General features: G+C 34.1%; 2 protein-coding genes across 4 annotated transcripts in view; both read right to left on the reverse strand.

The window, feature by feature from the left end:
* LOC134845545 (Golgi reassembly-stacking protein 2-like) overlaps nt 1-24,317 on the reverse strand; it is a 581,279-nt gene that overhangs the window by 128,638 nt on the left and 428,324 nt on the right. The gene's annotated exons all lie outside the window — the stretch shown is intronic.
* On the reverse strand, nt 1,564-24,307 carry LOC134846555 (uncharacterized). The gene is made up of 2 exons (XM_063863940.1): nt 23,671-24,307; nt 1,564-1,865 (listed from the first exon to the last, which is right to left on the reverse strand). The coding sequence occupies exons 1-2, from the start codon at nt 23,784-23,786 to the stop codon at nt 1,613-1,615; spliced, it is 369 nt and encodes a 122-aa protein (XP_063720010.1). The 5' UTR covers nt 23,787-24,307; the 3' UTR covers nt 1,564-1,612.

The raw sequence follows: 24,317 nt of genomic DNA on the forward strand, positions 1-24,317 counted from the left end.
ACGAAGAATTGTTTAAAATAATGAATTTCAGTTTCAAGTTTTCACACTCAATAACTCTAATACACGATAACAAGTTTCAAACTTTCCTTTAACCCGGTTGGAGAGGAATCATATACTAAACAAAACTAACCAACGCAGCTTACTAAATACCACAAATCATAGAATAACAGCATGACTAAGAAAAGGAAACCAACGGTACCCAAACCGGATTAACCCAGTTTAAAACTGGATAATTTATTCTTTTGAAGACTATTATAAAGTCTTAGAAAGAAATAATAAAACACAAAAAAGTCGAAAGACAAACCCATACCACAAACAATTTGATTTTTGAAAAAAAGGACACAACCAAAGAAACATAAGTAAAACCACAACAAACCCAACATAAAACGTTGTCACATAACAGGACCCCTCACAAAAACCGCATGAAATCATACTCCCACACCTGGCCTAACCCACCAGGAAAGGACGTCCTGAGCATGCTCTATAGCCGGCCTAACCCACCGCGCTACATCCACGCTTTGTGACCACACCTTTATTTTTAATAAGAGCTACTCAAGGGTGAGTAACTCTTCAAAATAACCGAACTAAAACAAAAAGCTTTTGTGAAAACAACTAACTAAAATCATGATTAAAAAATATTAAACTAATAAAAGTTTTATAAAATGTAAAATCACATGATGCAATATATAGATCAGAATACAACACCAAGGACGAACATCAAAAGACAAGACGACCTCACTACACTCGAGAGAGAATGACCAACTACAATCGATATGCCACTCACAATCACAACTCAAAGGATTTAGAGTACGACTTGACTTCGCAGAAAAGGACTTCATTGAACTAGACCAATGACCACCTCGATGTTCAAGTATACGTACAGATCCGAGTAATCAGGCATCCCCTCCACGCACAATCTCCACGCCATTCCCAAGCTAGATCAGATACAAAGGAAGTTCTCCCTGAAGAACAGAAAAACCTGACATAGCCAACCATTCTGAAATCAGAATTGGTTTTGTTGCAAAGACTCAGTCGTTGTCACAAGGAGAAGCGAAAGAAAATTGTGATGTTCGCCAAATACCAACGTCCATCATCCATCCTTGAACTACAGAAGAACTGTTCTAAAAAACACTGTAAAACCCGGATGGGTGGAACCTGATCTAAACTATATTTTATGATTGGATAAATTAAATGTTTTACCAATGTAAAGTATTTAATATTAACCAATCATGATCCATCTAACTAACAACCCACTTATTTGTAAGTGCTGAAGTTACTTGTAATTTCAGCACCAGAGAGATTTGAATTTAACTTAGAAATTAGTTGGACTCTCCCGAGCACTTCAGCAGCCGCAATAAACCAGTATACCCTAGATCTATTGAGCCTAGCAGAGACTAGTTAAACAACCTGAGACTAGATAGTATAAGAGTAAGATTAGGATCGGTATTAGACTAAGAAGTTGCACGAATCTATCCGGCCGAAAATAAGATAGCGTGACGAGCAGACGGTGTACCCTATCCGAAATTACTCTATGAGTTACGCCCCAGTCATAACTCAATATTCATTCTTTCTTCGATCTCCTGAACACGCACAGAATCAAAGCTTAACAACATTACAAAGTAGATGTTCTGCTAGCACTGAAAGCGGGAGTCAGGAATTTCCTCTTACTCCCCCCGCCACCCTGTCCCCCACCCGCGCTGCCAATTGACCTCTGGCGACTCAGTTTGGCCCCACCCTCCTCATTGTTGATGTTCTTGCGGGAAGAGAAACCCTCACAGAACTTCCTGCCGCACCAGAATGCGATGGCTATGAACACTACAGTTGAGAGGAAGACGGCGAAGAAAGCGGTGGTGGCAAACAGTAGGCTGAAACAAACTCAAACTTAAAAAATTTAGACCTAATTATCATAATTTAATGATTTATTTAAAAAAAAATCATCTGGTAGAACATGCATGTTGATGTTCCGGATACACCCGGGTTGACCTCCATATACCAAAAATGCTAGTCATACAATTTCATAAACTAAGTCTATGAAAAAATACTAATCATACAAGTTTCATAAATTTTGCTAAAATGGTGTCGTCGAATTTTCGAAGAATTTTTTTCTTGTTTTGGCATAAAATTCGATGTATCGTACTAAAAAAAAAGAAAAACTTTCTGTCAAAAAAAAATGCGAATCATATAATTTCCATATATGGAAAATGTATGACTAGCATTTTTATGATGGCGACGACAAAAATTTTTCGAGTTTTTTTTCAACCGCAAATTGATTTTCTTACTCAAACAAACATTTTTTGTAAATAAAAATTTTGCATGCAAAATTTAATTTTTTGTGTGTATAACATAGTCCTGGATATACTAAAAATTGGATTTTTTTTCCTTTACTCTTCATAAATTTGTCAAAAAAGCTTAAAACTCCTCTTTCTTTTGTATGACATGTTTTTTGCATGAAACTGGTTTAGAAATAATTCAAAGTTTAGAAAAAATCATCTTTGGAGATTTTTGCCAAAATTTAAAAGTTCGTTATATTCGTTATATTATTTGTGTCAGACGGACTTAAAACATTTCAGGCTATTTCCATTGCATTTTTAATGCGAGACGGTCAAACCTTTGGTTACTACGTTTGAGTAACCAAGGCTTATGTCATTTGTGTTTGGTTACGAACACAACCAAAAAATTTTGAGAAATTAAAATGTAAAAAATCAATATTATTGGTTTATGGAAAAATGCTAGTCATACAATTTCCATATATGAAAAAACACTACTCATAGACTTTTCATGCAATTTTCTGTACTTATGGAATTGCATGAAAAGTGTATGATTAGCATTTTTCTATTTATAAAAATTGTATGACTAGCATTTTTGGTCAACCCGGGCACTTAAAAAACTCTCCCCTCGACCCTCCTATGGTATCTACTAATAAATTTCTACCCCTACAAATAAAAGCAGTACATTAGCACTGGAGTAGTCTTTTTAAAACTCAAATTCAGCTGCGCTCTGATTGATCTAAAACTCGCTGATTTAACCTACTTTACAACATCCTCCCCTAGAAATGGACAGAAGACCGCAACATCATTCCCGCTGAGCAAGCCGGCTTCCAGCCTTTCCGGTCTACCTCAGAAGTTCTCGCTAGCATGGACGGTCTGCAGAGGAAGAAGCGGACGCTGCTCGTAGCGGTTGATTTCAAAGCCGCGTTTGACAAAGTGTGGCGAGGGGGCTTGCTTAGAGACCTCGCCAAACACGGTCTGTCAGGAAGGTGCCTCAGATGGCTCCACTCGTGGCTTGCGGACCGGAGATCGCTGGTCAAGTGGAACAACAGGACAAGCAGGGTCAAAGTGTTCTCTCAGGGTAGCCCCCTTTTCCCTCTTTTGTACTGCATAGCCACGGCTGATCTCCCGAGACGGGTCAAAGCGGCAGCGCCTACAGCAGCACCAAGACAGTTTGCAGACGAGTTGACGATTGGTGCAGCAGCAGACACTCCCGGCGAAGCGGCAACTAACACACAGATAGCACTGAACGTCATAACCGAATGGGCAGCAGAACACCATGTGATGATTTCAGTCGAGAAGACGGAAGCCGTGGTTGTCTCGCTCGATCCTCGCGAAACAGCTGGCAAAGCCCAGCCACCGATAACTTTGCTAGAAAGGAACATCGACTACAAGAAGGAAGTGACGATACTGGGAGTCCAAATCGACTCACAGCTGAGGTTCGGCAACCACGCCCAGAAAGCCTGCAAGAAGCTCCGCAAGCGAAACCAGATACTTCAGGCGCTGGCAGGCAGAGTCTGGGGGATGAGTGCTACCGACCTCAAAAGACTCTACATGGCTTATGTCAGACCCGGCGGTTTATACGCAGCGGAAGTGTGGAGTGCGTTCACAGCAGACTCACACATAGCTCATCTGGAGACCTGCAAAAACATGACAGCCCGGGCCATCACAGGAGCACCGAAAGGCTCGCCAGCCGACCAAACAAGGGCTGAGATAGCGCTCACGACCATCAGACAAGAAATCGAAGACTCTGCAGCCAAACTGCTGATCAGATGCAGCCAGTTCCCAGAAGACCACCACCTACGTGCACTGCGCCAGCCAGGAGGAGAAGACAACACACGCCAGGACTGGAGATCTACTGCCCGGAGACGCCTAGCCACCATCAAAGAAGGCAGAGACCCGAGAGAGGCCCTGAACATGGACAGAGATGACCGACGACTAGAAGACTACCTACACCAAGTCCCGGCTCATGACTTCCATCGCAGAGCAACCGGAGGGCAGCCCATGCCGACAGAATGCAGAAGAAGAGAGGAAAAAGTTATCCTGCACAAACTCAGGCTGAATAGGGCGCCATTCCTACAAGCAACAAAACACAGACACGGACAAGTGGATGACCCAAGCTGCCCCTACTGTAATAACGGAGAAGAAAATACAGAACACGTACTCCTAAATTGCAGCATCTGGGATAAAGAGCAGAAGGACACACTTGGAGAAAACCCGAAACTAGACGTACTTCAGACAAATACAACCGCCGTCTTGGAATACTTGGGGAGAATTGGTGTTTACCCCCCGTCAGCACTGTAGACGGCCTACAACTAACAACAACAACCTCCTCCCCTTTCTTGAGGGGGGATTGTTAAGTAGATCCCAAGTTCCTACTCAGTTAAGTTGTTTCATTGAGTAATAAATCAACCATGAAACGCGTCAGCCAGGATTTAACAGTATTATTTAATTGCTTACATTCCGAGAATGAAAAAAATTCAAAATAAATTTGAAAAAAAAAACGTAGATAAAACAATTACGAGGCCAAATTGGGCATTTGGTGAATTGTGAGTGGAATACGCAGCAAGCCAAAATCCAATTTAGTGCAAAATCTGCAATTTTTTTGATTTCTTTGATATTCTGGATTTGCTATTTTGGATTCCAAAAATCAGCGAGTTTATGAAATCTGCAACAATATTTGCGGAAACCGGAACAGTTCCTGGAATCCACAACTAAATAACAAAATAAACCCATAGTTAAAATGACTTATTGCGGAAACCATAATTGCAAACGGAATCTGAAAACTGTAAGCGGATGCGGATTCCGCAAATTGTTAGCAAAAACCGCATTGTTTTGCGGATTCCAGTATCATATATAGTTACGTTATGAAAATTTTTTTCTAAATCAAATCTTTTTTAGATCATCCGCGAGACTGTTCAACTGTTAAATCTCCCCTATTACCATTAAATTTAAGTCTTCAGCTAAACCTTTAAAACTGAAAAAACGAACACGTTTCCGATCTCAAGAACTGAAAAACTGAACACTTTTTGATCTCAAACGCTGAAAGAATGAACATTTCCGATTTCAAATACTAACAATTTGAGCATTTTTTCTGATCTCAAATATCGAAAAATGAAAACGAACTGAAATGAACTATTTCATGGGTTATAATGCTGAAATTAAATCAGTTTGATTGATTCCAAATATCAAAGGGGAAAATCCATGTTTTTATATGAACATTATTTAAGATTTGTTATTCGACTCCAAAAAAAACAACAAAAAAATCTTTGCTTTTAATTCAGCATTTGCTGGATAAAATTTTTAGGTATAGCTCTTGATTGTTCACGCGAGGATTGGTTCAGTTCAGTGTAACAAACAAAATTAAGATCCACTTATTTTTGTGGAAGCCGCTTACATTTACGGAAGCCGCATACATGCGAAATTCGCCTACTTTGCGGAATTTAGAACTTCTAGCTTAAAATTTGTACGTGGAATCCACATAATTTTCGGAAAATCTTTAAAGACTTCTCTCTGGAATCCACGAATGTACAGACACTAAATTGCATGCTATCCAGTTCACAGTTTGGCCTTGTTATCATATAATTATCTGATTCAAATTTTGGAGATAAGAATTGATGTTTTTGCTGCGTATCAGAAAATATAGTCCTTGTAATTTGTTTTTAAGCTTTTCTCAGCGATTTTTAATTGAAACAAGGTTAATCGGAAATGTTTTCTAGCCCGGAAACTAGCACAAAACATTCCGATCAATTTCGTAAAAAACTTAAAAAACAATTGTTTCTTTTCTTCGTTTTAGTGTCGTTGTTTTTGTCCATGGTGCGCTGAGAGCACTGCACAAACGCATAGATTATGCGTAATTCTGAATTGTTGGCTTCAAAAATGATTAACAGACAAAAGTTTTATAGAAAACAAGGAACCCATCCAAATCTTCTACGATAAAATTTTGAAAAAAAAATACGTTCAAAGTCTACATTTTTCATACTAGCTAATCAACAGAAAAATTTAAGCGTTAGGCTGGTTTAGAAAGAAAGTTTACAGTTTTTGACAGTTGTTACAACGTAAAAAGCATTTTTGAATTAAAATTTGCATAATACTAACTACGATAGCCGGTTTCTGTGCAAGTAGCGCAGAAATTTCTGACCTGTCTTAAAAATACCAAAAAAAGTATTTGTTTTTTCAAACTATAATCGTTTTTTTTCTGCGTGGTGCGATAAAAGCGATCTGAACGAGAAACTAGAGCTTAAGCATGTGCGAAAATCATAATAATATAAGTAAACTAGAAAATAATTAATGCGGGAAAAATGACTAGAAAAACAAAACAATCAATGGTCGGAACAATACAAATTTTTTTCCAAGCCTCTTAGTTTGTAGGCGACGCGTTTGAAAAATGTGAAAAAATACCTACTTGTGAACCAATAACAAATTTATGCTAATTGTGGCAAACTTAGATTAGGTTTGAAAAAAACTCAGATTCCTTCGGCTTTGATTGAAAATTCAAAAAAGAAAAATATAGAATCAGCACATTTTTTTGAATTGAAAGTAAAAAGTTTTGCTCTGTAAATAAATAAATTAAATACAAGTCAAGATAGTTGGTTTGCTAAAAACAAATTGTCATTGGCTGCCCTTCAATTTTGTCCCATCTCTCTATTTATAGCAGCATTTTTAAACCAGATTGTAGAAAACGATCAACTGTTTGAAACATCAAATAAATTGGGAAGTAAAACTTTGTTCCTGAAAAAATCGTCTTCAGCTCTGAAATAGATTAGTCTCCTTTCGGATTGTAATAATAGGAAAAATAATTTTCATCAAAATCATAGCTTCGATGAAAAAATGCTCATATCTCAATTCAAATACCGACTTCCTCAAATCTTAATTCGAAACGGTTTTAACTAGCATTTTTCTGAAGATCTGGGCGTTTGAAAATTGCCCGCTTTGAAGATATTATCAATGATGCCGATGGAGTACGCTGGGTATTTTTGAGAGGCGAAGTATCCCCCTTTTTAAATTGAAGTGAGTCATGACAATTGGTCTAAATATTAATCAATAATTCGAAACGCCCAATGATTTTTTGATTTGAAATTTTTTTTGAAAATCATCCCCCACACGCCATATAAAGTACAAAAAGAGAGATTTCGTTCCTTGTAACACATCAATTATGGCAAATAAGCTTCGTTCAACCAATTTGGAACGATTTCTAAGACGGATTAACTCACCGCTTACGCGTTAATAGCGCGAAATATATCGCGCGTTAATTGTCCCAAATTGGCAAAAATGGCAATCTTTAAACCCCATAACTTTACGAAAAATGATCACAGGTGAAATATCTTTTGAAATTTGAGCTCAGGACAACAATACCTTTCGAATGATATAAAAAATTCCGTCAAAAATGGCTAGTTAAAAAGTCGAAATTTGTCTGAAGAAAAAAAAACCCACCCCGAGCACAATTATTCCGTCACTTTCGTATCGAAAGTCGGAACAATAATGCGATCAATTAGCTTGCCTCAATTCAATTTAAAGTTATCGTTATTCCACTTTTCGTAATGAAAGTAACGGAGTATTTGTGCTTGTTGTGTTTTTTCTTCAGATAACTTTCAATTTTCAACTAGCATTTCCGATTTTTGAAACGAAAGTAACGGAAAATTTGTTTTCGGGGTGTTTTTTTTCTTCACTTTTTAGCTAGCCATTGTTGACGGAAATTTGATATCATTCAACAGGTACTGTTGTCTTGAGCTTAAATTTGAAAGGATATTTCACCTGTGATCATTTTTTGTAAAGTTATGGAGGTTTAGAGAATGCCATTTTGGGCAATTTGGGACAAATAACGCGCGATATATTTCGAGATATTAACGCGTAAGCGGAGGTTTAATCCGTCTTGAAAATTGCTCCAAAATGGTAAAAGGAAGCTTATTTTCCATAATTTATGTGTTACTAAGAGCAAAATCTATCACTTTGTATTTTATATGACTTGTTGGGGGATGATTTTCCAAAAAAAATATCAGATTAAAAAAACTTTCATTTCATTTTTATAACTTTTAGTTTTTTCATTTGCTTACTACTCCATAGATCTTGAAAAGCAGTCGGAACATTCAGGGCTGCGCCCTGATACAAGCAGTCTTGTTTGTAGTTGCGGATACTTCGTCACGAATAAATAGTTCGCATTATACTCCTTTCAAAGTGACCGTAGTGTCAGTTTAGTATAATGGTGTGCTTGCACCCGCTATCGCCCAGCATCGACAAGTGGTGTGCGCGCGCCAGCTATCACAAACATATTTGGATGGATTCCCCTACTCATTTAATTTCTTTTTGGAAACTACTCTGAAAAAAAGTACACAAAGCCTATATATTTCTTATTTTTTGAAGGTCGGAGCGGTAATGCTGTAGGATCCTAACTTGCTCCTTTTACCATTTTTCAATTTTTTTTAGTCAGAAAATTTCACTGGAAACATTTCTTTCATTTAAACACAGAAATTGTTATGGATCTTGTTAACAATCCCTCCCCCTCCCATGGTACCTTGTAACGAATCTCTCCCCCGCCCATATAAAGAAAGAACTGAACAGTTAAGCGTACACAAATTTTGTACCTTGTTATCTATTTCTCCCCTATTGCAATAGGAGGGAAATAGTTAACAAGATCCGCTGTAATTTTGAGATTCAAAGTCTGTCGGGAGAAAATATCCCATTTAGAACAAACCTTGCTAAAACATTTCTAATTCAGGAAACATATTTCACTCGGAAATAGGAAATCAAAACTAGGGAAAAAGACATCAAAAAGGATTCGGATAAAAAATTAATGTAAGTTTTATATTTGTTTCTACAATTTTTGCAATCTTTTAAAATTCATGATTAGAGCAAACCAAATAAATAAATTTTTTGTAAGCATTCATGTGTTTCATTCAGCATTTATGTTTTTCAGTATATTTATCTTCTTGAGTTTCTCAGCATGAAATACAATGGGTCACCTACGCAAAGTAGAAACTCCCTCTTTAGCTTCTAAAAAAAACAAAGCTGGGTTTTAAAGATCTGAACGTTTTTTGGAAGAAAAGTCCGTTTTAGAAAACCTTTAGTTTTTCTTAAACTCATGGTACAATCTTAAACTCAGAGTCCTTTTTCTCTTGAATTTTCCTTCAGGTTCTATCTCTGTTTCAAATTTAGTAGTACCTATTTCATGTTAAGGGAAAAAACATAGTGATTTGTAATTCGTTTTCTCTCCAAACAAAATTTATGGCTGTGATTTTTATTTTCTGGTCTATTGACGAATGAACATTAACAACAAGTTTTGAAACAAAGCCTGCTAATATTGAAACAAAGGAAATGTAAAAACTCCTGGGCATCTAACCTACTTAATTGTTACGGGGACAAACTAATGGGCTCGTTAAATATTTGAAGCAGATGATTTATCAATATTTATTGTTTTTGTGTAGTGACCGGCAAAATAAACCAGCAACGGTTGTAAAAAATGTTCATATCGAAACCCTTATTGAACGGGATCGAATATATCAGACAAGAAAAAGAGCAGAGAATTCGCATAAAAAAAGTGGTATTCAGTGGCTGCACTAATTTGTGCAATAAGACAGGCGCATGATTGTCAGATGACAAATCACCAAATCGACTTTATATCTTTTAAAGTTTCTCCTCTATCTTTCGATTTGCTTATCAGAGTAGCAGTATAAAATAAATGGCAAACAAAAAATTTAACTATCTTTCATTTTTTGTTCTTTATGATGAAACAAAAATTAGTTATTCGAAACCAACATTTTAAATCCAATTATTCACTTTAAAAAAATGGGATATGATTAACCATTTTATATATATAGAAAACTCGAAAACCAAATGTGTTTGGATTCTAAGCATCCTCAATTTACTCATTACATCTTAATTTTAGAGTCTTAGTCTTAGTTTCCTAATTATAAGATTTTACAGGAAACAAAGGAAAACCACACACACACACACACACACACACACACACACACACACACACACACACACACACACACACACACACAAAAACGGTTTTCCGCTATAACTTAAAAAATTTAACCTTAGGTCATTTTTCGAGAAAGAAGCAAAATTTTGGCTCCTTAGAATTGCAAAAACAAACAAAGTAGAAAAATCAGTTTTCAATCAAACTTTTCTGTAATATTAATTAAAAGGCTTGCTTAAGCCAAAAAAAGGCAAAACCGCTATGCCCGTCTGGCCTTTTAGCACGGGTACTAAAAAGTGGCTGCGACAAATTCGAGAGGCATTTTATTTTACTTTTTATTTTATTTTTTATATTTTACTTTTTATTTTTAAATACCCGAAGACACATTATTTCACAGCAGCCTAAAAAGTTTTGTTACAGCAATAAAGGGGCTCTTTCAAGAGGCATTTTAAAATAGTTTTTATTTTATTTTTTAAATTTTACCTGTGATTTTTAAATACCCAAAGACACATAATTTCACAGCAGCCTAAAAAGCTTTGTTACAGCAATATAGGGGCTAGGTCTTTTATCAGACCGATCGTTAACCAGGCCGGTTTTTACCAGACCACAATGCAAAATTACAATTAAGATAAGTTTACAAAAGTGGAAGATTCGAAAAAAAGCGGCCAGAACAAACAAAATTTTGCTGAGAAACCGTGAAATCGTTGTGTTAAACCAGAAACAGCGGCCTCATTTCAGCTGTCAATCAATTTTGTTTATCTAGTCTGGTAAAAAGTCGTTATAATAACATTTCTGGCAAAAGGACGGCCCCTAGCAAAATATAAAAAATGAAACTCTCCGCCGAAAACCTTAAAGTCAGCTTATTAGCAAAAACGCAATCTAAAATGCTTGAAAAGTTTTAGTAAGCGCTTATTAACATAAATGTTCCGCGATGCTCACTTTGGTTTTGGGCCTTCCTCTTCCACAATTGACGCTATTCGATTTTGTATTGATGTATTTAGAAAAGCAGTTGATGATAATAATTTTGCAGTTTGTTCCTTATTAAATTTCTCTATGGCCTTCACTTTTATCAATCACAACCAACTGAAACTAATTTTGGATCATCTGAAACGTTTCAAAGTTATTTGGAATGCTTAATTATTTGCATCAACAACCGATGCCAAAAATCACAAGGATAGCCTGTGAGTAGCGCAGAATATTCGAACAAACTCCAACAAACATTTTTTGGACATGTTTTTTGTGTAGTTTTTAGTGTATTGTGACGCGTGACAAAAACAGTCGCTCTACTCGCTCAAAAGTACAAAAATTCAAAAACTCTAAACCAATTTTTCTCGCCAAGCTACGCGACTGAAAAGCTTCTATTATAGTTTATCACTCGAACAGTTCCGATGCACATTTGTATTTACTGAATTTGAGTATAAAACGAAAACACAAAAAAAAAAATAACATTCGATATTAAAGTATCTCAAAAATTTTTCCTTGATCGGGACAAAAAAAATCATCGAATAAAACTGGATCTCACTGTAACAAGGTTTTTCACATTCCATACTCAGCTGTTCTACTGCTATTAGTCTGCTTAAAACAAGACTACAACTATTGAACGCATTTTTCATTTGTTATTTGACTACACTGTCATACTATTAAAGTAGAATATTATGGAATCTTGTAGTTTCATCAGAAAAACATTTTAGCTGGGCAATAAAAACAGGCTGTACTTCAACCAAAGTCTACTCATCATTTATTTTAAAACTACAACCAAGAAAATTCTGTCAGCAACTATTTGCCTGCTTGTAAACTTGCTAATGTTAAGCAAAAAACATCCTCTTATTTTCCCCTCTTTTCTGCACCATCTTTTTATTCCTCCACTGCCCCTCACCCATCCTATCCGCCGGGGTTCCAAATCTGAAATGAAAGTTTTTCAATTTCTATGAAAATCTGCGATTTTTCTCAATTATCTACAACGCAGAATAATTTTAGCAGTAAACTCGAAAAGGTGATATAATATTCGTGCTCGGATTTTTCAGCAACAACTTTTTTTGTTAAGCAGATTAACATCAATCTAACTCACAATTTCCACGTTAAAATTTTTTAAGTCGCTCGAATCACAACTGAAAGAGCTCTATTATGATGTATCACTCGACCAGTTCCGATGATTATTTGTGGTACCTTATTCAGCAGATTAATCATAAAAATGACAGAGAAACGATTTTATTTCAAATAATTTTTTCCTTGTCAGAATTCATTAATTTTTTTCCTGAGTTAACTGGCTGATAACATTCTGTCATGGAGGTAACATTCTGTCCTACTTACTGTGGAACTACTTGTTTTCTATTGTTTCAAATTTGAAATCGTATAGTTTTATTACATAGTTTTAAATAATTAGGGTGACTATTCCTCAAATCTTTTACGCCGTAATTCAATCTGAAATGCAAATACATCAAATCATTTTTTTCTCAAACTTTTGTTCTTTTCGGGCTGGCTTACTACAAATAACAATAGCTGAATCATTGAAAAATCTTTTTTAAGAACACTTTTATCGATGACTTAGTGTTCATGCATAGATTATCCCTGATTTTTGACCATAGATATCTCCGCAAAAAGGATGAAAAAACAACTTTTGGCGAGGATATGTTCTTGAATAAATCAAACCAAAATGTCAATCAAAAAAGAATTTATAAACGAAAAAAAAAAGACATTTTAAAACTGTAACCAGTTTAGGCATTTCTGGGATTATTTTGTTTCTGTCAAAATGTTCTGATTTGAAAATTTTCTTGACTATTTCAACAATGCACCAATTTATTCATGCCTAAAGGAATTCAAAGAGTTTTATCGAGACATTCGTTCAAATTAATTGCACAGATGAAAACCTAAGTATATATGAGTTGCGCAGTAAGTATTTCAGAAAAAGTTCTTGGTTACAAGTTCCCCAGAAAACTTAATTCAAATTAATTCCACGGCAGTTCCTTGATTAACGGAATTTCCAAGCTAGCTTAAACTTGAAAAAAAACGGACTAAAATGATAAAATAGACTTCAATTCAAAAACATTGCATCAGTCAGATTTTTTTACCTTCTTAGTTTTGTGTTTTTTTTTGTTATAAAAGTATACCTTCATAACTGATTCAATTCTGTTTTATGACAAACCTGATATTGTAATTTACTCTCTAATTATTTTGTAAACCAATATGTAACTAAATCTGATGCGATGATATCCTTTTTATGAACCAGCAACTTACAATTAGAATAGTTTAAGAAGAGTAAATTGGGGAAGGTCCAACAGTGACAATCTATAGAAAAACGTCTTGCAAAAACTTTATGACCATTTAGGTGAACAAAGAAAACACAGTTGTTCTGTTGAATTATACGTTAACGATAATTGATTTTTATATAAATAATATTGAGTTGAAACAAAAAAAAATATGACATACAATTGGGCATCCAAAAATATTTTTACATGGCTATTTATTTTTTTTGAATACATGAAATCCTTAACTGACCAAAATTTGCTTGAAGATTAGGTCTTGTTTTTGCTGAAAATTAGTATGTTTGAGATGGTAATTTAATTGCTGTGTATTTATCAAAGAAAACTCAAACCACTTTTTGGTTTTCGAGAAACTATAGGCAAGTTAATACACTAAGAAATTGCAGCACTTTTTTGCCACCCCTCCAATTCCCCCCCCCCCAGCTGCACTTTTTGTGCCTTTGCCCCTTTTTTACGCCATATCTTTTTGCTCCTCCCCTACCCCTTCTGGCGTGCAAATTTTTTGATTTTTCTAATTTATTTACAACGCAGAATTAAATTAACAGTAAACTCGAAAAGGTTATATGATATTCGTGCTCGGATTTTTCAGCAACAGCTGTTTGTTCAGCAGCTTAATATCAGTCTTACTCATAAAATTGACTGTAAAAATTTTGAAGTCGTTCGAATTACAACTTAAATAAAAAGGCTCTATGATGATGTATCACTCGACCAGTTCCGATGATTATTTGTTGAATCTAGTTTAGCAGATTAATCATAAGAATGGCAGACAAAACAGAAAAAAACAAGTTTAATTCAAATAACTTTTTCCTTGTTAGTTTTCATTACCTTTTTTCCTGAGGTAACTGGCTGATCATTCTGTCCTACTTGCTATGGAACTAGTTACTTTCTATTGTTTCATATTGGTAATCGATTAATTTTATTACATAGTTTTAAATAATCAGTGAAAAACTGATCAAATAGACTTCAATTAATTCAAAAACATTGCATCAGTCAGATTTTTTGACCTTCATAGTGTTGTCTTTTTTTGTTTTCAAACTATACTTCAAGAACTGATGCAATTCTGCTTTATTACAAGCTTATATTCAGGTTCATTTTGACATAAATTGTTAGTTTTTCTATGTTGGTCTAGCATATTTAGACCAGCTATCAATTAACTTTTATCAAATCTTTTGTGTTAGGAACTAATCAGTTTTTTTTGCAGTAAGAAAACAAGAACAGCTCAAGGATGTCCAGAGATGTTCAGTTGTTTGTAGTTATAAAACAGGAATGCTTAGGTCATAATTCATGGATGTTCAGGGATAACCAAGGATGTTCATCAAAGGTCAGGGATGGTTCAGTGATGTTCATAACAGTAGTATAGTATCTGCAATTATTAAGCTCGGATGGTTCACTGATGATACATAAATTTCACTTTCAAAGCTAAATTAGTAATGAACCACTTATGCTCATGAATTATTTGACGTTGATCATGGATATAGTTTGCTAATAATTATGAATTAATTCTATTCCAGCTATGCTCAACCCAGTAACACCACTCTGGGCAACTACGAAATGGAACAGAAACGTGTTTTTGGGTGTCGGTGCTTCAATTACTTTTTTGTTCTCAGAACTCGAACCAGTTTTTCAAAATTGCATTTCAACTTTCAAAAAGCAATGCAAAACGATTGCGCATTTTCAGCGTTGTATATTATTGGATAACTTCAAACTCAAGGATTTTATCAAATAGGTTTTGTTTTATTTCAGAACTATTTCGGACCTTGAAACAGCTAAATTAAATTGAAACTCGAACCAGTTTTTCAAAATTGCATTTCAACTTTCAAAAAGCAATGCAAAACGATTGCGTATTTTCAGCGTTGTATATTTTTGGATAACTTCAAACTCAAGGGTTTTATCAAATCCATTTTCGGCCAACCAACCCTTAAAGTTTTTGGTCAAAGTTTTCCAGAAAGTGTCCAAAAACGGCATTTTTTATCTATATTTTTTTTTCAAAAATTTGCCTGCGGTGCAGAAACTTTAATCAAAACAGTTTTTTTAGTGTTCAGGAAGCGCTAGGAACATCAGTTTGGTCGACCTAAAAAAAAGTCGACAAAATTTTGAAATTTTTGAAAATCCGCCCCTTCGAGGAAATCTTGTGTTCATGTTAGACAAAAACGCCTCTGAGTTTTATAGTTAAATTTTTCAACAAATTTATCTGACAACTTTATCATACTTTTTTTGTCGTTTTGGGATGTTTATATTCTTAAAAAGTGCTTGGCAGATTTTTCCGAATGTAATTTACATCAAAGGGTTGAGCTTGAAGTTATCCAAAAAAAACGTCGAAAATAAACCATAATTATGCATTGCTCTTTTTAAAATTGAATGAAATTTTCAAAATTTTGTAAAAATTTAAACTTAATTTAGCTGTCTGATTTAAATTATCTTGACAAAATGGATTTAACTTAATTATTAACTCGGTTTTTCTTAGTTTGGGTTGATTTTAGACAAAAAATGAAAAAGACCAATCTTGCTTAAAATTTTAACAAAATTATTATGGTGCAATTTGCGTTGCAGAATTTGGACCCAAAAATTTAAACCAAAAACGATCATTTTGACTTTGCTTAGTCAATAAAAAATTACTCCAAATGTATTTGTTCATTTATTGACCAAACTATATCACTGTCGCAAGACAAGATTAAACGAGAGCGCAGCGCTGAAGTGGGCGCAAAAGGTTTGAAAATTGTTTATTTTAGAAAAATTGGTCTTTTATATAGAAAAAATGACGTTTTTTGGCTATCAAACCAAAATAATTACATTTATACAAAGATAAGAAAAATATAACCTTCCTCAAATTTTGTTTGGGTTACATAAAAGGTTTGCAGTGATATAGTTTTATCAGTAAATAAACAAATAGGTTCGGAGTGTTTTTGATTGAACAAACAGAGTTAAAATACAAATTGCACCATATTAATTCTGTTAAAATTTCAAGCGAGATTGGTCCTCATCATTTTTGTGTTCCTCATCATAATGTTAACCCAAATTGAGAAAAGTGCGTTTTAAATTTCAAGTTCTATTTATTTTGTCCGGATAATTTAAATCAGCACTGTATCTCTGACATTAAGACAACTTTCTAAATTGCATTTCAAATTTCAAAAGAGCCTTGTGGAACCTGATCTAAACTATATTTTATGATTGGATAAATTAGATATTTTACCACTGTAGAGTATTTAATATTAACCAATCATGATCCATCTAACTAACAACCCACTTATTTGTATGTGCTGAAATTACTTGTAATTTCGGCACCAGAGAGATTTGAATTTAACTTAGAAATTAGTTGTCTCTCCGAGAGAACTTCAGCAGCCGCAACAAACCAGTATACCCTAGATCTATTGAGCCTAGCAGAGACTAGTTAAACACTCTGAGTCTAGTAAGTATAAGAGTAAGATTAGGATCGGTATTAGACTAAGAAGTTGCACGAATCTATCCGGCCGAAAATAAGATAGCGTGACGAGCAGACGGTGTACCCTATCCGAAATTACTCTATGAGTTAACCACATCGGTTCTAACTCATCTGGTGCGACCATAAGTCTCAAATAGACCTTAATAGCTTAGATTCAACCAAAAAAATAGATTAGAATTTAGACAAAACATTTTTAAAATGCTATACGACGATAATTTAATCGAAATGTCTCTACGACTCAATAGATCAGAGCCAATATTCCGAACGATAACAGAACTACCCGGAATCGCAAGAAGACCTCGAACAAGAGACGACATACGACAAAGTAGAAACTTACCATATAGTTATATGATTGTACGGCAAAAGCCAACACAAACTTTTATATTTAGAATCCTATTAGCAATGAATTAAGATTTTCATTTGCAAACATAAAATTTTGAAGTCAAAACTTCATGATCATTACAGGCGCTAAACAAAATTATTAATATACAATAACGATTGATAAAGAGATCTCAGATCGTTTTCTTAAATTCTGCAGTCTTATATAAAACATGTTTGGAAAATATTTATTGAAAATAAAAACAAAAATTAGTAGAATGACAATAAATTGTTAGTAATCACAAAATCATCTATTGTCCCAGCTTCATCACCTAAGCATAACAGCAATCATAAGCTCACTAATATTATTAAAAAACTAAATCTTTTTCTTAAATAAATTTAAACCATTTTAAACTTAAATTCACTTAATTTTAAAATCAGATCATCAAGTCTTATCCTTGGATCTTAATTAATTTTCTATTTCACTAAATTTAAAACTTGATCATCATGGCCAATCCTTGGATCAAAAAGAACAATTTTGTTCTCTCCTACCCACTTAGCAAGTGTCTAACGACCTCAAACGTCGATTCACTATCCAACCCTTCCAAAAAACCCAAGACTAATAGAAATTTTTCAACAAAACTAACCATTCAAATTAGGATAAACCTCGGTTATTCGGTTATTCATCCTTCACTTGAACCCTCCTCTTACCAGACCCAGGATAAATTTTAGACTTAGTAAGTTTAAAATAGTATCTAACGAACTACTCGCGTTCTAATTATACCTGAACCTTGTGGATCGATTTACTATTCTCCAACCCTTGAACACAATCACTACCCCTAAGTAAGATTAAGTAAGTTAACACCTTAGCTTATACTAGCCACGAGAAAGTAAAAAATCATTCTTCGGAATCGATATACTTTTCTCTCCAACCCTGAACAAAAAGACCCAGGTTAGGCTAACCAAAAAATCGTAAGGACTAACAGTTTAAGAAAAGTAGACATCATCTAACAACTTTTTGCATCCCTCATCCTAAACCTTATGTCATTCAAAAATCTAGGAAAAAAACAAACAATCGTTTTACACAATTGCGAAATAGATAACAAAAAATACGATCTTGTAATCACACCTCATACACAAACAGTTGGATATATTAGAACGAAACGACTAACAATTAAAAGAAAAATAATAAACAAACAAAGACAAATCACACAAAAAAGATTTTCAAAAAGAGAAACGCATTTTCAGAATCAGAAGCCAGCAATTTAGATGAACTCTATAAATTAAAAGAATCGATTGACAAAAATTGTCCTATCCACAATCAATTATATTTTTCCGACTCAGAAACAACTTCAAATTCATCAAAAAGAGGAAAAAGAAGAATAAAAAAACAATATAAACACAAACCAGTACACTTGTATAATTGGAATCAACCAATTAGGCACATCGATAGTTATACATTAACAGTCATTAAACGAAAAAATGAGCCACAGCCACACTCAAAGTGACGAAAGTCCAGATGACGAAGAAGTTTACCCCTTCTACGTAGATGCACCCAATGATAGAGGGCAGCATATATTTTGCAAGAATTTATTCCTAAATTTGTTTGAACCCGGAATCAGTCCATGCAAAGCAAAATTCCCAGATGTAAAAATCAAAAGACAAATTATTGAACATTATCTGAAAGATATATGTAATTTAACACAACAATACGGAATCTACACCATAGAATTCAGCACACCAAATCCGAATCATCGCAAATATGTAATTCAAACAGACGATCTTGAATTAGAATTTTCAAAAGTATTCTTAGAATACATTAAAAGCATACAATACCATAACTCACAAAGAGCAAATTCTATATTCACTAACGAAGTCTTTGCAATAATATATAGCTACATTTCAATATTAGAAAAAACAGAAATTCAAAGTATCTCACCAACTGAGACCTCCAAACATATAAAAGTACGAAATGAAATTACATTATTTTCAACTTTTCTACGTATAATCAAAAAAAATTTCACTAAAGACGATGTTTCACAACACACAAAACATGATTTACAAAAAATTTTGGCATGGTTTATAAAAGATTATTTCACACATAATATAGACTTAATTTCACAAGCAAGAAAAAATTTTAGACCTCAAAATCCAAACGATGATACTGTCATCACAGAACAGTCAGATTACGCTTGGGACCCTGAATGGTCTCATCATGCATTTATAAATATCCCACAATCAATCTCAAGTCAAGCAATAAGTACAATAACTTATCAAAGAGATTATGTGAGAGTAGTACCACTGACCATTGATGCAACACCATTGAACTACAATACATTTTTACCTGATACACGGATACACGAAATAATAGTTTAAATTTGACCGTCATACACAATGAAAACCTTAATGGAACTAGAAATCTTACACAACAAGATATTCAAACACCATCACACTTCATAAATGAAGAAATCGTCCAAACAACAACAACTACACAACAAAGTATTTCACCAATACGTCCAAATTTAACAACACCAAAAAATACAAACACTTCAACGGCACAAATAACCTTACAATCAACCGTTAAACCTTCGGTTGCTCCAAAATATTCACATATGGATTATCAAACATATAGACCTACGACAGTACCGTCAAAAACACGAAGAACGTTCACAAGAAACACTTTTGCAGAACACAATTATAACTACGCACATTCGTCAAAAACAAATTATCCCCCACGAAAACCTGATAATAATCATATAAGTTCTCATCATTGGAATTACCCAATGACAACAGCCAACTCAGTAAATTTTCAAACTAATTCACATCCCCCACAGGATCGCAGTGAAAATTACCCATTTTTTCAACAAAATAAAAATAAAAAGCAAACACCTCATCATACGGATTACTTATCATCTGATGACGATTATTTCCAACCAGATATTTTTGCACCGTATACCCAAGAATATCGCGGACAAGGAGCACAAAAACCTTATACATATAATAGAATTTTTTCTCAAAATCCAACAGAAACACGGAATCAACAACCAATACAAATGCAAAATCCAACTAATACACAATCTTTTCAACCAATTCAACCACAAAATCCAACGATCATACACTCGTACCAACCAACTCAAATGCAAAACGAAATACCACTCCCATATTATCTTCAACAACACGAAATAACAAAGAATCACCTGTCAAATTTTTCACAAATGCCAAATGCCGCAGAATCACTACAAATGACAATGAATCCATACCTTATGGGTGGATCATCAATAACATCAAATAAACCACTAATGGTTTTCACAGGAACAGATCCTGAATATTCTGTAGAAGATTATTTAAATGCAGTAACAGCAAATTTAATTTTAAATATAGGACCTGGACCAATTAATACACCATTACATCAAAATTGGATACATCGACGCACAGCGTTGATACAAACAACCTTAGATGGCGCAGCCCAAAAATGGTTTTCAGTATTACCTATAGAAATAAATTCAGATTGGAAAAGATTTACACAAGAATTTTCAAAAGTGTTTGACTCCGAAAGAAATAAACAACACCAAAGAGTTTTATGTAATGAAATTCGCAGATTACCAAATGAAACCATCAAACAATTAGCAGTACGCATCGAAACACTAGTTCGAAAAGCATATTCATTAAATACACATGACTATGAAAACACAAAAATGACAGAAATTTTAATGATGACCTTAACACCTCAATTAAGAAAAATAGCAATAAAAAAGAGAGCATCTCATCCTTCCTCAATCCAAGAGCCAGATTTAGATTTTCGAAAACTAGTAGACAAACTAGAACAAGCGGAAATCACAATGAAACTCGAAGAAACAGAAAATCTAAAACTACAGTATGTTAATCGAATCGAAACAAACACTACGCACATCAGTAACATACAGGAATCAGATACAGATCTAGTTGAAAAAATCACTGAATATTTATGAAAAACACCCAAATTTTAAAGGTAAACCATCTTTCAAAAAATGGTGTAATTATTGCCGACGATACGGACATAGTATCTCTGAATGTAGACAAAAACAACAAGATAACCAGAACAAACCTCAAAAACATAGAGAACCAAACAAATCATTCTATCAATATATGAAGAAAGATCAAAACTTACCAAACAAAAACATATACAGTAACAACAGTTCAGGAAAACCACTTCCGAACAACACCAGTTACACAAGGAATCAATCACCATATAACTCAAGTTATAGAGGCAGATCACCAGATTGAAGAAATACACAGATTTATTCACAAAATAATTATAATCGATCAAATAGTCGAAATAACTATTCAAGATAAAATTCCAATGCAACACAATTTGTTTCTAGATCCAGATCCCAATCAAACCCAAGGAATAAACACTATTCCAATAATCAATCACGAAACTCATCATATAACAAAAACAGAAACTATTCACACAATAGAAATAGAAGTTATTCGAACAATCGAAATCAGAATTACCCGAACAACCGATCAAGAAATAACTCATATAACAGATCAAACTATCACAGATCAAATAATAATTATCAAAACAGATCACGGAATAATTCACAAAATCGACATTCAAGTTATAATAATCGATATAGAAATTATTCTCAATCACCACATAGAAATAATAACCATTATGATAATTCTAAACATCGACACAGAGATAGTACACCAAAACATCAGAGACAAATTAATCAAGTACAATCAAATGAAGAAACAACATCAGACCCCCCAGGAATCGATGACACAGGAAATAACGAACTACAATTAAATCAAATAAACTGTGAATCATCAGACACAGAAAGTGATACAGAAAATACCATTTCCATCAATATGATAGCAGTCGAAAACGACTACGAACCTATTATATATGAACAACCTTTTACATCACACATATATGAAAATCAGTTGGAACTTCTTCACAATTATTACATTGAACCCATCAATTCTACACAAACTGCACAAAACATAAACGAAATTAACACGGTAAGTAAACCCAACGAAAATGATAAAACAAAAAGCTTTTGTGAAAACAACTAATCAAAATCATAATTAAAACATTGAACTAATAAAAATTTTATAAAATGTAAAACATACTTTGCAGTATATAGATCAGCATACAACAACAAAGACGAACATCCAAAGACAAAGTGATCCCACTACACTCGAAAAAGAATGGCCAACCACAACCAAAATGCCGTCCACAATCACAACTCAAAAGATTTAGAGTACGACTTGACTTCGCAGAAAAGGACTTCATTGAACTAGACCAATGACCACCTCGATGTTCAAGTATACGTACAGATCCGAGTTACAAGGCATCCCCTCCACGCACAATCTCCACGCCATTCCCAGACGCGGCTGAACACAAAACAAGTTCTCTACATAATACAGAAAAACCCGTCATAGCAAACCATTTTGAAATCAGATTGATTTCGTTGGGAAACACAGTCGTTGTCACAAGAAGATACACGAAGATACGATGTTCGCCCAATACCAACGTTCATCATCCATCCTTTGAATTGCAGAAAGATAATTCTAAAAAACTCTGTAAAACCCGGATGGGTGGAACCTGATCTAAACTATATTTTATGATTGGATAAATTAGATATTTTACCACTGTAAAGTATTTAATATTAACCAATCATGATCCATCTAACTAACAACCCACTTATTTGTATGTGCTGAAATTACTTGTAATTTCGGCACCAGAGAGATTTGAATTTAACTTAGAAATTAGTTGTCTCTCCGAGAGAACTTCAGCAGCCGCAACAAACCAGTATACCCTAGATCTATTGAGCCTAGCAGAGACTAGTTAAAGACCCTGAGACTAGTAAGTATAAGAGTAAGATTAGGATCGGTATTAGACTAAGAAGTTGCACGAATCTATCCGGCCGAAAATAAGATAGCGTGACGAGCAGACGGTGTACCCTATCCGAAATTACTCTATGAGTTAACCACATCGGTTCTAACTCACTTGCAGAACGATTGCTTATTTTCAGTGACGTTTATTTTTGGATAACTTCAAGCTCAACACTTTGAAGTAACTTCAATTTTCAAGTTTAATTCTTTATTGTCCGGATAGTTTAAATCAGCACTGTAGTTCTGAAAAAAAAATTGTTGAAAATTATAACGTTAAATCCCATAAGTTTTGATAAACAGATGGTTTTAAAATGGTTTCATATTAAATTCAAATAACCGGCTGATGTTCAAGTAGCGCCTTAAAAATTGGTTCTACGCAAAGAAGTGATTAGCTCGTATTTTAGTCCTTTCCCTAGTGGAGTTGTGGATAATTTATCTTGTACTATCTTAATTGTAAACTAGATTTCTCGTGTTTCAAATGAAATGAAAGATGAAAATTAAAATTTTCAAGGCAATCATAAAACGGTAAAATCTCTTCTTCTTTTCAAGTGATGAAGAAATTTTATCAAACTATCTTATTACCTGTAAAGAATGTCGGTTGGTTCTACTTTGGAACTGCTGGCTGATTTCTTCGAAATAAATGGCGTTTGTTGTGAATCGAAGTGCAAATCTGTACTCGATTCATCGAGTGAACTCATCTCGTGGTGAAAAAATAAAGAAGACGATAAAAATGACGTATGGAAAACTGATAACTAAATTTCTCTTCTGACGCAAGCAATCACTAAAGTGGCGTCTTCTTTTCTTATTAAAACTAATCCCTGATTTTAAAACGATTAGACCAAAAATGAAATCATGTTCTTAATTTAATCCAAACTGCAGTATAGTCCTTGTTTGCAGATTGTCATTCAGTTTTCTGCAGTTTTACTGTGCTTTTATGGCTAGCTTCAATCGACCACAGGTAATAATTCGTCATTAAAAATGATTCAGTGTGCTGGTGGATTTTGAGTTCAGTTTTGAAATAGACGGCGATTTTTCAACGATGTTTTCTTAAAACATCAAAATTGGTTTGATTTATGGAGCGTGTTAAATATCAGCGGCTGAAACAACAAAATTATTGAGTATGGTCATGAAAATAAAAAGAAGTTTGTTTCACAAGAAACAAACAGTGTTCATTTGTTATTTTTGGTACCAATAAACTCGAATGATTTATGGACACTGAATTTATATTT

Source organism: Symsagittifera roscoffensis, chromosome 5, assembly GCF_963678635.1.
Source record: "Symsagittifera roscoffensis chromosome 5, txSymRosc1.1, whole genome shotgun sequence".
Classification (NCBI taxonomy): Eukaryota; Metazoa; Xenacoelomorpha; order Acoela; family Convolutidae; genus Symsagittifera; species Symsagittifera roscoffensis.

Excerpts from the sequence above, each read along its gene's own strand:
- LOC134846555 (XM_063863940.1), bottom strand. The coding sequence starts at position 23,786 with ATGAGTTCACTCGATGAATCGAGTACAGATTTGCACTTCGATTCACAA. Across the intron at positions 1,866-23,670 it reads CCAACCGACATTCTTTACAG|CCTACTGTTTGCCACCACCG; the intron begins GTAATAAGATAG and ends AGTTTGTTTCAG.